At 42.1% G+C, this 18030-nt stretch overlaps 1 protein-coding gene across 1 annotated transcript in view; it reads right to left on the bottom strand.

The window, feature by feature from the left end:
• Positions 1 to 18030, bottom strand: part of FBXW10 (F-box and WD repeat domain containing 10) — a 101310-nt gene that overhangs the window by 1120 nt on the left and 82160 nt on the right. Inside the window, exons 16-17 of the mRNA XM_006898572.1 lie at positions 10194 to 10352; positions 6829 to 7094 (exon numbers count right to left, since the gene is read on the bottom strand). Coding sequence (XP_006898634.1) covers positions 6829 to 7094; positions 10194 to 10352 — 425 coding nt within the window. The remainder of the gene's footprint in view (positions 1 to 6828; positions 7095 to 10193; positions 10353 to 18030) is intronic.

Genomic DNA, 18030 nt, shown 5'->3' on the forward strand with positions numbered 1-18030 from the left:
GACTTCACCCTGAGTCATAAGGAAAAGGGGACGGCGTATTCTCTTAGCTACTTCCTGCTGAAAAGGGACGCTGTGGGTTTCAGGGTGAAGATCATTCTAATAACATGCAAACTAAGATCTTTTTTGTTTGAGTGCCATCTATGGACAAATATCTCCTATGTCAGAAGTGATGTCACTGTACAAAATGGGATTTTCTAAATTGATGTTCATTCACCAGATACATTGTCCTTTATAGCATTAACTACTATTAAGTAATTAATCGATACCATTTATCACAATATCTCATCAAATTCACACTACATCTTCTCTTTCTTTCACCCTACCCATCCATCTGACCTAGCGTTTCCCTCCACCCACCTCTTCCCATTTCCCTTTGCCTTTCTCCATTAGATTGGTTATGCATATCCTGCTCGAAGTTGTTAATTGCAATACACACATTGTCCATTCCTCGAATTATTCCAGGCCAATCTTCCCTTCCCCTAAACCATTACACTGTTAATTGTCTGGCCATTCTACTTCTGCTCTGTCCATAAGCCTTCCCCCATGAAAAAAAAAAAAAAACAAAACCAAAACTCTCTTATTTTATTAATAGAGATCTTAAACAATATTTTTCCCTTTGGGTAGCTATTTCACACAGTACAATATTCTCTAGAATTGTCATGTTGCGTAGTGTGGTTCACAAGTTTCTTCATTGTTTTTAATGATGCATAATATTCCACTGTGTGGAAGTACTGCAATTTCTCTATCCACTGGCTTGTTGTGTTGGGTTTGTTTTTTGGGGTGTGTGTGTGTGTGTTTTAGTTTCAGTGATACACATGTTTTACACTCCTTTTATTTTAAAAAATTAAACTTATTTTTTAAGTTCTGTAGAGAAAATGTGTGGTAAACAGTTTTTGTTGTGTATCATCAAGTTGAAACTGACCCACAGCTGACCCTCCAGTTGGTTTCCAAATGCAGTTAATTACATGGGAGGAGATTGCCCATCTTTCTCCCACAGAGCAGCTGGTGGATTTGAACTGGGTGTCTCTAAGTTTCCAGTGCAACTCCTTGCCACTAGGCCACCAGAACCTCCTAGAAAGTAGAGAGTCTTTTCATATACCACCTTTCATTCTTGTCCACTGTCTATCTCATATTAGCATCTTGCATTCCTGTAGGGTCTCTGCAGCAATTGATGAACCGATACAGATTCTTTATAATTAACTGAAGTCCAGAATTTACATTACAGTCCACTTCCTATGCACAGGTCTACGGGTTTTAACAAATGCATAACAAACAATATCATGTATCTGCCATTACAGTATCAAATGAACAGTTCCACTGCCCTCAAAATACCCTGTGCTTCACCAATTCATTTCTCCCTCTCCAGTGCTCTCTGTCCACCCTTTCAAGCATGATGTCCTTCTCCAAGGACCAATCTCTCCTGGCCACATGCTCAAAGTAAGCGAGGCAGGGCTTCAAAATCCTAGCCTCCAAGGAGAGAGTTGGTTTCACCCTCTCAAAGACAGACCTATTTCTTTTCTTGGCAGTCCATGGAATGTTCAAGACTCTTCTCCAACACCAAAACTCCAAGGCATATATTCTTCTTCTGTCATCCTTAGTCATTGTCCAACTCTCTGAAGCATAACAAGTAATTGAGAATACCATGGCTTGGATTAGGAGCACCTTTGTATCTAGACTGACATTGTTGCTTTTCAGCACTCTGGAGAGGTCCATGACAGCAGATTTTCCCAATGTTGTCTTTTGATTTCCTGACTGCTGGTGTTAAGAGTGTTGATTGTGTAGTCAAGCAAGCTGTAAATGCTAACAACCTCAATCTCTTCCCCACCTATTATGGTGCTGCCAATTGGCCCAGTGGTGAGAATGTTTACATTAGAACAAAATAATAGAGAATACCAACTATTGGATTAGATTTTGGGAGCTGTCAAACTACAAGTGTAGAATGATGTATCATCTTTAAAGATTCAAGCAAGGCAACATGTTGCTGGTTTTCTAATGTATCCATCCATTTGTATTTACTTGAGTAAGAATGCAAACACAGGTATACACAAAATGCTTATTGTTAGGATAGCCCTCATAAAGCATAATTGTTTTGTTCTCACAGGGAAACAAATACTGGATTATTTTGCAGAAAATCCAATTTCGAGATATACTGTTATGTACAATCAAAATATTTGAAAGGCATTTTTAATCTTTTCACATGCCTCTCAATGACAGCAGCAGGAGAGCTCTTCATGATGGCCAATTACTCTTCTTAGAATCCCATACTCATCTCCCTTAACTAATTATCTCATATCTAAAACAGCCCCAACTTTTTCTCTTCTACTATACTAATCATCATCCTGTTGATTCTAACTCATATTGATCCTGTATGTGTCAGAGCAGAATGGGGATTCATAGAGTTCTCAATGGCTAACTTTTCAAAAGTTGATTTTGTTGTTGTTGTTGTTAGGTGTGGTCATGTCAAGTACAACTCAGAGCAAACCTATAAACCAAAGATCTGAACCCTGTTCTATCCTCTGCCATCCTCACACTTCCTGACACACAAAAGTCTATTGCAGCAGTCACCACGTCAATCCACCTAGTTGAGGGTCTTTCTCTCTTTCACCAATCCTCCACAATTCTTAGCATCATGTCCCTGTCCAAGGAATAGCCCCTCCTGGCAACATACTGGAAGTATGTGAGGTGAAGCCTCATTATCCTTGCCTCCAAAGAGCACTCTGGCTGGATCCTCTCCAATACTATCTGTTCTTTTGGCTGTCCATGGGAAAGTCAGTGCTCTTCTGCAACACCACAGATCAAAAGCATCAATTCTTCTGTCATCCTTATTCACTACCTAGTTCTCAGATGCATAGCAGGTGATCAGAAATACTGTGGCCTGGTTCATATACACCTTAGTCCTCAAACTGACCTCATTACTCCTGAATAATTTAGAGAGGTCCCTAACTGCAGATTTTCCCAGTGCAATGCATCTCCTTATTTCATGATTGCTAATAACAAGGATGTTGTTAATTGTGGATCCAAGCAAGATGAAGCTGTTGACAGTTTTCATCTCCTTTCCATCCATCATTATGTTTCCTATAAATTCAGTGGTAAGATCTTTGTTTTCTTGACATTTTTTTTTTTATAAAGCCAATGAGGGGTGGAGATAGGGAGGAAAATGTGCAACAATGAGTGAATGAAAAATTCAACTTTTCTGTAAAATTTCATTAGATCACAATGATAATAATAATAATAGATGCAACCCATACCAAAGGCTCTACTCCTTGATATTCTGCAACATGTGCTTTAAGTCCTCCTCATTTTCAGCAGCAAGGTTATGTCATCTGCATCATTCAGGTTCTTTATAAGTCTCCCTCCCACTCTGATGCCACACTCCTCTTCACAGAGTCCAACTTCTCAAATAATTTGCTCAACATACAGATTAAATTGATATGATAAGAGAACACAACCCTGACACAGTCCCTTCTTAATTTTAAACCATGCAATGTTGTTGCCCTGCTCTGTTCACACAACAGCCTCCTGGACCAGGTACAGGTTTTGCATGAGCACAATGAAGTGTTCTGAGACTCCCATTCTTCTCAATGTCAGCCGCAAGGCCTTTATTCTGACACACATTTGGATGGACTTGAATCTTTAGCCTTTTATTTTGCAACTAAGTTTGTGTCACAACCCAGGGACTTCCCCCTCATCAAATCCCCTAAATGCTCTGTGAAGCCAATCGTATCTGGGTATCTCTTCAAGCGTGTCCATTACCCCAACTGAAGAAACAACAGTCTAAGAAGCGGTAAGCCCGGGAGGTTGTGTGGCAACAGAGGAGGCAGTTTGTGAACTCCAAGTGAAAACTCAAGTCTTAAAAAAAAAAAAAAACACCAAAAAACAAAAAAAACCTTGTTCTCTGTGTTATATTATTAGGGAGCTCTGATGGCCAGAGGTAAGAGCTTGTGCTGCAATCCCAAAGGCAAGATGTCTCATCTACTGTAATGAATTTACTTCTGTCTATAATAGCAAAATGTGAGCGATCTGATAAACCAAATAGTCATAGGAAGATTAAGGGGGTAATACAACACTCACTAACCCCATCACAGTCCTAACTGAATGTAAGAGAGTTCCCTAGGGTGTTGCTTATAATGCAGAACAGATTATCTGGGAGGCTGGGCTCTATGAGGAGAAATGTGGGGTCAAGATTGGTGAACGATTTATCAACAACCTGCGTTATGCGGATGACACAACCCTGCTTGCTGAAACTGAAGAGGACCTGGAGCGCCTGCTGCAGAGTGTCAAGGACTGCAGCCTACAATATGGATTGAGGCTCAATGTCAAGAAGACAAAGATTCTCACCACTGGACCAATTGGCAGCATCAGGATGGATGGTGAAGAGACTGAGATTGTACACAGCTTTAGTTTGCTTGGCTCCACAGTCAACAGTCTTGGCACCAGCAGCCAGGAAACTAAAAGGCGCATTGCCATGGGAAAGTCTGCTGTTAGGGACCTCTCCAAAGTACTGAAGAGCAATGGTGTCTCTCTGGAGACTAAGGTGCATCTGATACAGGCTATGGTCTTCGCAATCACTTGTTATGCATCAGAGAGTTGGACAATGACCAAGGAGGATAGAAGGAGAATTGATGTCTTTGAGCTGTGGTGCTGGAGAAGAGTATTGAGAATACCATGGACTCCTAGGAAAACAAACAGGTTTGTCCTGGAAAGGGTTAAACCGGGTGGCTCCTTGGAGGCAAGGATTCTGAGGCTCCGTCTAACATACTTTGGACATGTTGTGAGGAGAGACCGGTCCTTGGAGAGGGACATCATGCTTGTGAGGGTGGAGGGACGGTGCAGGAGAGGAAGGCCTTCTATGAGGTGGATTGATTCGGTGACTGGGATAATTGGGATGGAAGTGTCGGAGACAGTGCGATTGGCACAGGACAGAGTGGAGTTTAGGGCTGTTGTGCATAGGGTCGCTATGAGTCGCAAGCGACTCGACGGCACATAACAACAACAACAAGAGGTAAAAATGGAGAGCTGAATACCATAGAGTTGGAACTGATCCATAGCTGCCTCTCAAGTGAGTTTTCAGAGGCGGTTAATCATATGGAAGGAGACTGCCCATCCTTCTCCTTCAGAGCAGCTGGTGGCCTCAAACAGTGTGCCTTCAGGGTTTCCGCTCAGCTTCTTGCCACTAGACCACCATAGAAAAGTGAGCTAAAAGGAGATCCTTGACTACCTCCAAGAAGTAATCACCAAGAGAAATATGCATCTTTTGAGACCAGGGTTCTTGCACAAAGGAGAAATCCAGAGCACATGCAGGTCCCCAGCAAACACAGGGCTGACTACACATGCTGAAGGACGTGAGGGCTTTCCTCCACAACACAGACAGAGGTCTTTCCCCTATTTCTAGCCTCTTACACTGTATCTGTCATACTTGGGACATGTAGCTAAGCGGAGCTATTCCTTGGAAAGGAACATCATACTTGAGAAAATGGAAAGTCAGCAAAGAAGACCCTCAATGGGATAGATTGACACAGTGACTTCAGCAATGGGCTCTATCATGTCAGAGAAATGAGGAGAACACAGGATAGGGCAGAATTCAGGTCAGCTCTTCATAGGGTCACTGTGAGTCATATTTCACTCAGCAGCACCCAACAACAACAACAGTGTATGAGAATAAATTTCTGTTTGGTAAAGCAAACCACCTGTGGTCTTTCTATTATAGCTATCTCGTTGCCATTGAGATGGAACCAACTCATACCTGGCTCTCCACACAGGTTTCAGAGGCTCTAAGTTGCATGGGATGGGATTGCTCAACTTTCTCCCACTAGTGGATTTGAACCACCAAAGAGGCATTTTCTTTGGGCTAGTAGTGCCACGGAGAAAGGATGAAAGTCACGCACGTGTGGAGGACTTCCATTCATAGAATCGCTATGATTTGCCTATGACTCGACAGAACTCAACAACATAGAGAGAGACTAGTTGGCCTAGTGGACAGAAAGTGATGCTACCAAACCAAAGGTGGGTGACTCTAATCCGCCACCCTCAGGCCTGTTTTTCATTGTTTTCGGTGAAACATTCTTCTAGGTCGTATAGCCCTGGTGTGTCCACTTGCCATACAGAGGTAACTTGTGGTTGCTGTGAAGCTGAACACTGGAACACTGGTGTGTCAAATGTGAAAATGGACAGTGTTTGGTGGAGTTCCCCGGTTGAAACAAGCTTGGAAGCAGGAGTTGCATCCACTTCTGTAAATAGCTTGCCTCCAGAAACCCAATGAATCTGGAGAAAGGATGAAAGTCACGCACATGTCGAGGGCTTTCATTCACAGGGTCGCTATGAGTAGCCTACAACTCAACAGCACTTAACAACAACAGTAGTGTCATACCCTATGTAATACTCAACCAGAGTTCCCTATCTGTGATAGCAGCATTAAATAATTAAGATATCTACTATACAAAGATTCTAGGGGGCCTCGTGCTAAGAAGCTGCCCTGTAATCCCAAAGGTAGATGCTCCGAATCGACCAGCTACTCCACAGGAGAAGGATGGGCAATCTCTTCCCATGCAATTAACTACCTACCTCTGAAAGTCTGCTGGAGGGTCAGCTATGCGTCAGTTCTGATTTGACAGCACACAACAAGGCTTTGAAAACAAAGATATTTGCTTCACCTACTGCAAACTCCTACTGATTTTTTTTTGTAGATAAAAGAGAATGACTTTTACCTTCCTGAAAGGTTAGAACTTAAATCACCAAGAATTTACCAAAACTGTTCACAAAGAAACCTGTCCAGACCCCTTCTTCACCTCTTTTGCTTAACACTGAGATTGCTTGGGATTAAATACTTACCTGCAGATAACGCGGCTGTCTTTGGTGAAATATGAGGTCTCTGCTGTTTACTAGCTAAAGCTTCCTGGACCACCATTTGTTTACTTAAGGCTGACTCCTTTCGGCTGTAAGTCAGAATGCTGGAGGCAGCATCCCCAAAACTACTATCCTCCCATTCCTCCTCTTTATCCTTGTACTCCTTCTGTTTCACTTGATCCTGAGAGTACTGCCACTTTATATTCTCAAACTGAAACATGATGATATTGCTCTCTGTGTTGATCAGCATCCTGCAACCAAAATGATAATACTGTTAACAACAGGCATGTGGGCACCACCACTGTCTCCAAAATACACACTCCCACCATGGTTCCTGGCCCTCCTTAGACCAGTGCAACAGGGCCTGGTGGTAACTACACAAATCACACACAGGGGAGTGTTGAAGGGTCTGAAGAGGAGAAAGGCAGCAGACACACAGCAAGAGTGCCTAACTTCGTAGTTATTGTCTTTAGAAACAAATGTGAACAGGAACTGTTCATTCTGGTTGCATTACTTCCCAAGTTAAAATCTTTTTAAATACATCTTATTCCCTAGACTGAGTGCCAAGAATCTAAGGTAGAAGAACCAAGGCAGAAGTTTTAGGTACCCTACACAAAGAAATCAATGCCATAGAGAGAAAAATGTGGAATAGACACTCAAATTCTTAAAAGCTCCAGACTCACTGGACAATTTGAGGCTGATGACTTTGAAGGACTAAGATAGTCTTTAACTCTTGAACAGGATCTGCTCTCTGAGGTCCCCTTTTAGCTAAGCAATAAAGTGGCTTACAAAATAAAATGTGTCATTGGTGAGTACGGTGCTCCTTTCAAAATCATCTTTGTGAGGCCAAGCATTTAGTGACTACTTTAACACAAACACAAGGAGGCAAGAAGGAAGGAAGCTATACTAATGGGAACTGGAATAATCAGGATGAAAAAAAGAATAATATTCTTGCATTATGAAGTATATAACCAATGCCACTGAACTATTTGTATATAAAATTTTTTACTGAAACCTAACTCTGTAAACCTTCACTGAAAACATGATAAAATGCATATTTTCTAAAAATCAGGAATTGTTGAGTCAATTGTGACTTAAGGTAAGTAGGCAGCCTCGTGTGTTTCAGAGCAGAACTATGCTTCACAGACTTTTCAGTTACTAACTTCTCAGATGGCACCTAACAGCAACATTAGGAAGCTCTAGTGACCTCATGGTAAGAAGCTGCACTACAATCCTGAAGGCATGTGGTTAGAATCCACCAGCTGCTCCATGGGAGAAGGATGAGCAATCTCCTTCTATGTGATTAAACTGCCTCTGAAAATCTACCGGAGGGTCAACTGTGAGTTGGTTCCAATTTGGCAGCACACAGCAGTAACAACAACATAGACAGCCTTTCAATGTGCTGTTTTGAAGCCTAGCATCCAATCCCAGTGCTTCTCTCTTGCTGTGATTGAGATAGTGTGCAGGCCTCCCCTCCCACATTGACCCTCCTGCCCATCCTCTTCTGTCTCTGTACATACTCCAGGTTCAGATAGAACATTTGTACTTTATAGAAAATAGAACAGGAAGCTTTGGTGGCCTAGTGGATAAGAAGTTTTACTACCAAACCCAAAGGCACTTGGTTTAAATCCACCAGCTGTTCTGTGAGAGAAAAATGGGCAATCTCCTTTCACAAGGAAAAGTTTATGAAAATGACGAGAGAGTCAGCTATGAGTCAGTTCCAACTCATTGCCACGTGGTAACATAAAACAAAAGTTCTTCCTTTTTTTCTTCCATGCTCACTTTTATATCCTAGTAGGAAAAACTTCCAAACCTGGCCACCAAACCCTTCTCCCACCACCTATAACATTCAAAGAGAAACAGCTTTCCCTTCCATATCTACGAAAACTACAGACAAAAATTTGAATAATGTATGCTATTTCCTTTCTGCTTCAAATGGCTACAGTTTTGAGACCTTAACTAATAGCACAATCTTTGTATTAAAGTAACTGTTTTTGGTTGAAAAAGTTAAGATAGATTTTGGGCACTCTTTTTAAAAAAGAAATCTCTTACTATTTTATTTTTATTCAAGTCAAAGAAAGATGATCTCTTTTTTTTCCCTTGGGGTTGCTATGAATAATAAAAGGTCACTGCTAATTTACTGAACCTTATTATCTTTTCCTACTTTTTAACCTGGGAAGCAATATCAACCGAGTTTTGCTGACTCAGGTAGAATTAATTCTGTTTATTTTTACAAGCCATCTCCTATGGTCTGTAACTTCCATAGTACAACAATGAGTTCAGTCTTGGTTTATGAACTCGCTCGCTTCGTTCTCTCCTTGGGCAACTCTTGCTATTAACAATCCACAGCCTTCTTCAAGCCTCTTACATCAGAAGTGGGGCCCTGGAGACAGAGCTCCACCAGTCGTCTGCTGGGCAGTCTCCTCACATAACAACTTATACCTCACAAACTTGATAGAGGCTGTGTTGAGTCACAGTCAACTCAACAGCAATGAGATTGGTAATAGAGGTTTCAGGCAACTGAATACATCATTAGGAGCAAGCAAGAACAACATGTTTTCAGAACTGTGATTCTTGCAGCAAAAGATGCAAAGCCAGTTGGTGTCAAGTTGATGCTGATTCCTGACAATGCCAACGTGTGTCAGGGTGGAAACATGCCGCCTGGGGTTTTCAGCGGGTGCTTTTGCTGAAGTAGATGCCCAGACTGTTCTTCCAAAATGCCTTTAGGCTTAAACCACCAAAGGCTGTACTCAAACCACGAACCTTTTGATGTGCAGCTGGGCAGGTTAACCATTTGCACCATTCAGGATGAGGAAACCATGCTGCCCCATTTTACATCCTCCAAAAAATTTCAAGATTTGGCTAAATACCTAGAATTAATTAGGCATCAAACAATGGTTGCTCCCTGGTTGCTAAGGATAAGTTTCTGCAAAGCCAAGTCAGTTCTACATAAAATTGTCCGTCCACTACAACCCCAAGTTCTGCTTATACTAAATATAGGCATTGGTGGCATAGATGGTAGGGAATTGCACTGCTAACTTAAAAGTGGCTCATCTCTGGCAGTTCAAATCCACCAGTGGTTCTTCAGGGTAAAGATGAGCAGTCTTCTCCCATCCAATTCACAGCCTCTGAAAACTCACTGGAAGGTCAACTATGAGTTGGTTCTGACAGGACAGCAATGAGTTGAGTTGAGTTGAGCTGAGTTGAGTTGAGTCAAATTGGACAAACCAAAGCAAAAAGAAGCCCTGCCCACACTTTTCCACTCTTAACAAAACCACAGTAATTATACCAGAAGAGGGAAACAAACAATCAAGTTGCTCATGGTTCTACAGTCTGCATCTACCACCCACCTGTCTCCTTGAATAAAGAAGGATAGTACTGGGTCCCCTCTGCTGTTGGCTTTCATTACCTTCAAGCAGTTCCCATTTAAGAAATTATAAATGCGGATCTTGCCATCTGCACAGGCGCTGATGACCCGGAGGAAGAGAAGCGACACATCGAGTACCTCCCTGGAAAGGAACAGAGGGACAGGCAGGCAGCATCTGCCTTCTGTAATTCATATATTAGGGTGTGTGTGTCTGTGTGTAAGGCAGAAATTATGTTTGTCATCATGTGATAACTTTGGAAACAAACCATTGGAATTCCAAATGTGGATAGTTATCTTTTCTCAATCTATGTTGTTGTTGTCATCTTTGTTGTGTATCAGCGAGTCAGAATCAATCCATAGCTGACCCTCCAGGGAGTTGTCTGAGACAATAAATTTCACTAAAGAAGACTGCCCATCCTTCTCCTGCAGAGTAGCTGGTGGTTTCGAACTATGTGCCTTCAGGATTGCACGCAGATTCTTACCACTAGAGCACCAGCGCTCCCTGAGTCAGTCTTTTCAGTCATGGTGCCATGAGGTAGCAAAGAAACATGCTTCTGTTAAGTAGTTGCTTTTCTTTTTTTTCTCCGGTATCTATGAGTATGCCTTTTTCTCTTGCAATCTAATTCCCAGCTGTTTATTACTACAAATGTCATGATGAAAAAGATTTCATGTTCTTATTCCTTTTAAAACTAGAAATACTGTGTAAAACAGAAACAAAACCTAAGGGGAAGTGGTTACCATTATAATGAGCAGAAACTAGATATTTGCACATTTCTTCTTAATTATAAATTGGTGATTTTCCATTCCTTCAGTAGAAACCTCTTTAAGGAAAACTGACATGTGATTTTTTTTGTGATGACCAGCAGGAAGTAGGTGAGGGTAGGAGATCTAGATACCTTTTAAAAAAAATCTACCCTGAAGCGGGGGGTACAAGTTCGGATCTGAAAAGGCATGGAGTATTGATGTATGAAAAGAATAATTATCTTATTTCTGATAATGACACTGAAAAGTTAAATCTGATGCCACTAATACATTAGATCCTATATTCAAATATTTCCACTGATCACTCCTTATATTTTTACTCATTCAAATCCATCCATGGCCTAGCTTCCTATATCTTCAGGAAACATCCCCTTTGCACTCCATACACATACACAAACCAGGTGTGTTGTCAGATTCTCTAGGGCACATCATCTTTGTATGCTCAACATGAGGCATGGAGACTAGCCCACAGTAGTTTCTCTGTAAAGGTGGGTTGGGAAAATGACTGACTGCTCACGGTTTCAGAGCAGCTGAAGCTGAAATGGTCACTACTATTGTTGTGGTTATTAGGTGCCATCAAGACATAGCACCTCTACAGCAGAAAAAGATCCTGTCCAATTCTTTACCATTCTTACAGTCTCTTCTGTGCTTAAGCCCATTTTCCCCCTAGTGATTGTGTCAATACATTTTACCGAAGGCCTGTCTCTCTTTTATTGATCTTCTACATTTCCTAGCATGACAGCCTTTTACAGGGACTGGCCCCTGCTGATAATATCACTATAGTGTTTCATAAGAATACTATCCACCAAATAATATTTGACTTTAGCCTGTATGGTGTCCCAGGTCCAGTTAAAGACTTTTAGAGATCTTAACTATCAACAGCAACCAAAAACACCCCAAGTAACAGAGACCTTGGAAGGCAGCAACCTGCAAAATATGTTCAAACAACAGCAAGGAGGGTGATGCGTCTTAAACTCCTCTTCACAACATCCCTGAGTAGTTAAATAAATAATACTAAGCTGAAAATAAATAGCAGGCAGTCCTGAAAGTTCTGGTTTCTTCCACCAGAGATGGAAAGATAATAGCTTTGTGGTGTTGCAAGCACATTTTTAGCTTGACTATAAAGTAATCAAGAACAAATAAGTTTGTCCTAGAGAGGGGTGAAGCCAGGCTGCTCCTTGGAGGCAAGGATTCTGAAGCTCCGTCTGACATACTTTGGACACGTTGCAAAGAGGGACCAGTCCTTGGAGAGAGACATTGTGCTTGGGAGGGTGGAGGGACAGTGCAGTAGGGGAAGACCCTCTATGAGGTAGATTGATTCAGTCACTGGGGTAACAGAGATGGGTATGTTGGAGACAATAAGATTGGCAAGGGGTAGAGCAGGGTTTAGAGCTGTTGTACATAGGGTTGCTATGAGTCGCAGGCGACTCGACGGCACATAACAACAGCAACAATTAAGTAATCCAACATTAGGGGAGATTCTCTGTCATAGAAGAATTTGCCTCTTTGTGTACAGCTTTTTATCTGACGGAGCTGGGCTTATAATTCTCATAGGTTCCTATGAGAACTGGTAATTTAGCCTTAATCAGTATACTTACTGATTAAAAGCACAAGTTTTGGAAGCAGAAATCTTGGCATCAAATCCTGACACTACAAATTTCTGGCCTTCTAATTTTGCCAAGGAAATGTAACTTTTTAACTTAAATTTCCTCTTCTGTTAGACACAATGCAAAACAATAACCCACAAATCAGGAAAGGAAAGGTGTGTATTAGGATTGTCTCCTTTCTATTCAATCTGTATGCTAAGCAGATAATCTGAGAAACTGGACAAAGTGAAGAAGGATGTAGCATTAGGCTAGGAAAAAGACTTAACACTGGAGATGTGCAGATGGTACAAACTTTCTTGCTGAAAGTATAGAGGATTTGAAGGCCTTATGATGAAGCTTAAAGACTAAAAAGCCTTCAATATGGGTGACATCTCAATATAAAGAAAACAAAAAAACTCTCACGACTGGACCTATAAACAGCATTATAGTAAATGAAGAAAAGATTGTATTTGTCACGATTTTTATTGTACTTAGATCCATAAACAACATTTACAGAAGCAGGAGCCAAAAAACCAGAAGGCATATCCCGCAAAGGAGCTATTTAAAATGCTATAGTGCAAAGGCATCACTTTAAACAAACATTAAGGGGCACCTGACCTAAGTCATGGTATTTTAAATTGCCTCATGTGTATGTAAAAGTTGGACTACGAATGAGAAAGTCTGGAGAAGAATTGATGTCTTTGAATTGTGATGTTAGTGAAGAATATGAAATGTACTATGGTGTGAAAGGCCGTGTGCGGTCGCCATTACAAGATGGCGCTGATTTCCTGCTTCTCTTTGTTTGCCTTAATCACAAATAAGACCTTAATTGGTCACCGTGTCTTTATTGGCCAATGGCTTGATCTCATGTGGGGTTAATGGTCCAAAGGAGGCATGACACATGAGACTGATGGGCGGAGTACCAAGAAGGGGGTAAAAGCCGCACCCGGGAAGGGTCCAAAAAGGAACTCCATGTTTTCTCCCTAACTGTAACTAACTCCTGAGTAAACCGCCATGAGAAGGAATCGCTGGTGTGTTGTGTCCTTATTCCTGCTGGACAGGCAAGGCGCGCAACAAGTGGTGGCCCATACGGGACCCGAAGAGGTGCCGCGGTTCCAGAACTCACGGCGGACAGGGCAGCTGGCTAGTAAGTATCAGGTAAGGACTGACCTGATTTATTAAGTTCTCGGAAGGAGACTATAAGGACCTGTGAGATCAGGCAATTTTAAGTTCTCGGAAGGAGACTATAAGGACCTGTGAGACCAGGCAATTTCTCAAAGTTCGCGGTAAGCAGCTAGAAATAGAAAGTGAAACCATGGGTAATTCACCCACATGCCCTGTTAAAATGGCCTTAAAAGGTCTGTTAAAAGCTAAGGGCTTGGAGCTTAAGGACACCTTACATTAGACAGTTGGGATAAACTGGGTAGAGACCTCGATACTGCATGGGAAGATAGACAACTTAGAGGAGGAGTTCAAGGGGTTTGGAAGCTGGTTCGTGGCTGTTTGGACAATGCAAAGTGTGTATCTGCCCTAAGAAAATCAGAGGAGGTCTTAGACCAGATGAAAGAAACAAGCTCAGAGGGATCGCAGCCAGGAGAAAGGCTGTACCCTAGATTGAAGGACGCCACTGATAGCGAAAGTAAGGATTCAGACAGCGACAGTTCTAGTGATGAAAGTTTAAGTAGCTTAGAGGAAAAGATTGACAAACTTTTGCTGAAATTGGAGAGGGTTCGCCTTATGGAAAAAGGGAAGAAGGACAGGCAATCACAGGAAAAGGAATCAGGAGAATTTCCATTGGAGCCCAGTGCTCCGCCCATACCTCCTTTGACACCGCCCATACCTCCACCCTACGGACAGGAAAACCCCCCTTCTAGAACATCTTTCTGCCCTGAGACATGGAGACGAGCAGCAGAGGCTTTTCCTGTGTTTGAGGATGCCAATCACCAACGTTATCATGAACCTATTGATTTTAAGCAACTTAAAACATTGGCCGAGTCAGTGAAAACCTATGGGGTAGGAGCATCTTTTACCCTTGCCTTATTGGAGCGTTTGGCTTTACATGCTCAGACGCCTGCTGATTGGCATAGCACAGCTAAAGCTTGTCTAACTAATGGTCAATCAAAACCCTTATAATGTTTGGTTGTTATGTGGTGTTAACGGCAGCTGTACTGATCTCTCCCCATTCATTATGATCGGGGGAGGTATGGCAGGTTTAGCTGAATTTACATGGAATAATTCAGCGAAGTTTGAGGAAATAGTAAGTATGAACAAATCGTATCAAAATGTTAGTTTTGTATCCACACCTGTTTGTTTGTACCCACCATTCATTTGGATAGTGTCTAATGGCACTAAGGGTGTACATTGGCTAAATTGTTCTGATGATCGCTATTATACTATATGCTGGAATTCTTCTCAATTTCAAGTAGCAGTAGTTGCAAGGATACCCGTGCCTGTGGATGGCTTCTTGCCATTAGGTCATCAGAACTCCTATTTTTTTTTTTTTTACTTTTGGTGTCAGTTTTGATTCCTTGTTCCTCATCTAGTATGATATTATTCAAAGCTTCTTTATGAGTGCATAAGGGTACATTGTGTAAGAGGAATTGAATTAAAGACTATCCGGTTCTCTTTTTTACAGCTTTGGGCCATGATAAACTCAATTTTTTTCCTAAAAATTAAAAAAAATTTCTTACACTTAGGTATATTAAGATCACACCTCACTCCGTACAAAAAAAAAAAAAAAACTCTAGGTGGATTATGGACCTGGGACTAAAACCAAGGACTCTAAACTTCATTAAAGAAAAGTTTGGAAGAACAACTATGAGATACCTTCTCACCCCAGTAAGAATAGCAAAATTTAACAAAACAGCAAACAACAAATGCTGGTGAGGTTGTGGACAAACTGGAACCCTTATTCACTGTTGGTGGGAGTGTAAAATGGTGCAACCACTATGGAAGGCTGTATAGCGCTTTCCCAAAAAATTACAAATAGAAATACTACTTGACCCAGCAATTCCTCTACTGGGAATATACCCTAAAGAAACCGTAACCATCACCCAGGCAGATATATACACACCCGTGTTTATTGCAGCATTGCTCACAGTAACAAAGAGTTGGAAACAACCTGAGTAGCCATCAACAGATGAATGGATAGAGAAGCTTTGGTATATTCACACAATGGAATACTACCCTGCATTGAAAAACAAGGAACTCATGCAATATTATTCAAAATGGATGACCCTGGAGGACATTATGCTGAGTGAAATATCTCAGTCACAAAAGGACAAATACTGCATAGTGCCACTGTTGTAGAATGGAACTGACATCAGGGTTGGGGTGAGACTGATAAAAATTGAATAACTTACATATACTACATTGAAATAGATGAGGGAGAGAACAGTTTAAAAGCGATATATGATTGGGTATTATGGTTATCACAAGAGTCCAGAATTAAGGTTGCATAGTGGAGTGTACTCAGGGTGGTGGGGGAGGGGGGTGGTGCAGGAGATTGTACCAATGAAAGAATTTTTCTTTTACTTTTCAAAGAGAAGAGCGAACTGGAGGGGAGGGGTAGGCAGAGAGAGTTCACCTCTGTGCCTTACGATAATTGCACTTATGCTGCTAACTTGTCCAGAAAATTATCTAAGTATCTTACAGGAAATTGGTCTGGAAGATTTTATCATTTGGTTCAAGAATTGAGAATCGCCATTGTGAATGTGAATTTGATGCGTGTGGACCTGTCTCTTATCAAAAGGCCTAACATCCTGGATCCAGCAAGCCGTGCATCATCTGAAAGAGTGGGCGGGAATAGGAGTGCTGGCTGTTCTCTTAATTGGAATCTCTATACTATGTTTCTATTGCCTCTGTCATTTGACCCAGACCCGACGTAGGGATCTTGCCATGATAATTCAGGCAGTCCGTGCCATTGAGGCAGGTGATTCTCCTCAAGTGTGGTTGGCAAACTTGAGGTAAACGGTAAAAAATTACCATTCCCCACTTACAAGGCATGCTAGGGAGGCAGCCAAAGATGGGTAAGATCATTGATCATCCATGTGCAACCTAAGACAGGGGATTCACGTGTTAGAGGTGGATCTTCCGATGACGGGTAAGCCATGTGATGGATCAGGACAACCTAAGACAGGCGCTCTCTCTGCCATTTTAATAAAACTAAAAGGGGGAATTGTGGAAGGCCATGTGCAGTCGCCATTACAAGATGGCGCTGATTTCCTGCTTCTCTTTGTTTGCCTTAATCACAAATAAGACCTTATTTGGTCACTGTGTCTTTATTGGTCAACGGCTTGATCTCACGTGGGGTTAATGGTCCAATAGAGGCATGACACATGAGACTGATGGGCGGAGTACCGAGAAGGGGATGAAAGCCACACCCGGGAAGGGTCCAAAAAGGAACTCCATGTTTTCTCCCTAACTGTAACTAACTCTTAGAAGTTAATATGGTAAGACTTTGGGTCTCACATATTTTAGTGATGATGTGTCCTATTTCCATACCTTTTCAACCTGTATGCAGAACAGATTATCCGAGAGGCTGGGCTCTATGAGGAGAAGCGTGGCATCAGGATTGGTGGAAGATCTATCAATAATCTGCAGTATGCAGATGACACAACCCTGCTTGCTGAAACTGAGGAGGACCTCATGCACTTAGTGCAGAGGGTCAAGGACTGCAGCCTTCAGTATGGACTGAGGCTCAATGTCAAGAAGACAAAGATTCTCACCATTGGACCAATCGGTAGCATCAGAATGGATGGCAAAGAGATTGAGATTGTTCATAGCTTCAGTTTGCTCAGCTCCATGGTCAACAGTCTTGGCACCAGCAGCCAGGAAATAAAAAAAAACGTTTTGTGATGGGAAAGTCTGCTGTTAGGGACCTCTGTAAAGTACTCAAGAGCAACGGTGTCTCTCTCGAGACTAAGGTGCACCTGATACAGGCCATGGTCTTTGTAATCACTTGTTATGAATCAGAGAGTTGGACAATGACTAGGGAGGATAGAAGGAGAATTGATGCCTTTGAGCTGTGGTGCTGGAGAAGAGTATTGAATGTACCAGGGACTGCCAAGAAAACAAACAGATTCATCGTGGAGAGGGTTAAACCAGGCTACTCCTTGGAGGCAAAGATTCTGGGGCTTCATGTGACATACTTTGGACATGTTGTGAGGAGAGACAGGTCCTTGGAGAGGGACATCATGCTTGGTAGGGTGAAGGGACAGCGCAGGAGGGGAAGACCCTCTATGAGGTGGATTGATTCAGTGACTGGGGTAATTGGAATGGGTGCGTTTGAGACGGTGAGACTTGGAGAGGGACATCATGCTTGGTAGGGTGAAGGGACAGCGCAGGAGGGGAAGACCCTCTATGAGGTGGATTGATTCAGTGACTGGGGTAATTGGAATGGGTGTGTCAGAGGCAATGGGATTGGCACAGAATAGAGCAGGGTTTGGGGCTGTTGTACATAGGGTCGCTATG

Source organism: Elephantulus edwardii, unplaced genomic scaffold (assembly GCF_000299155.1).
Source record: "Elephantulus edwardii isolate Elephantulus edwardi_28Jun2011 unplaced genomic scaffold, EleEdw1.0 scaffold00233, whole genome shotgun sequence".
In the NCBI taxonomy this organism is placed as follows: Eukaryota; Metazoa; Chordata; class Mammalia; order Macroscelidea; family Macroscelididae; genus Elephantulus; species Elephantulus edwardii.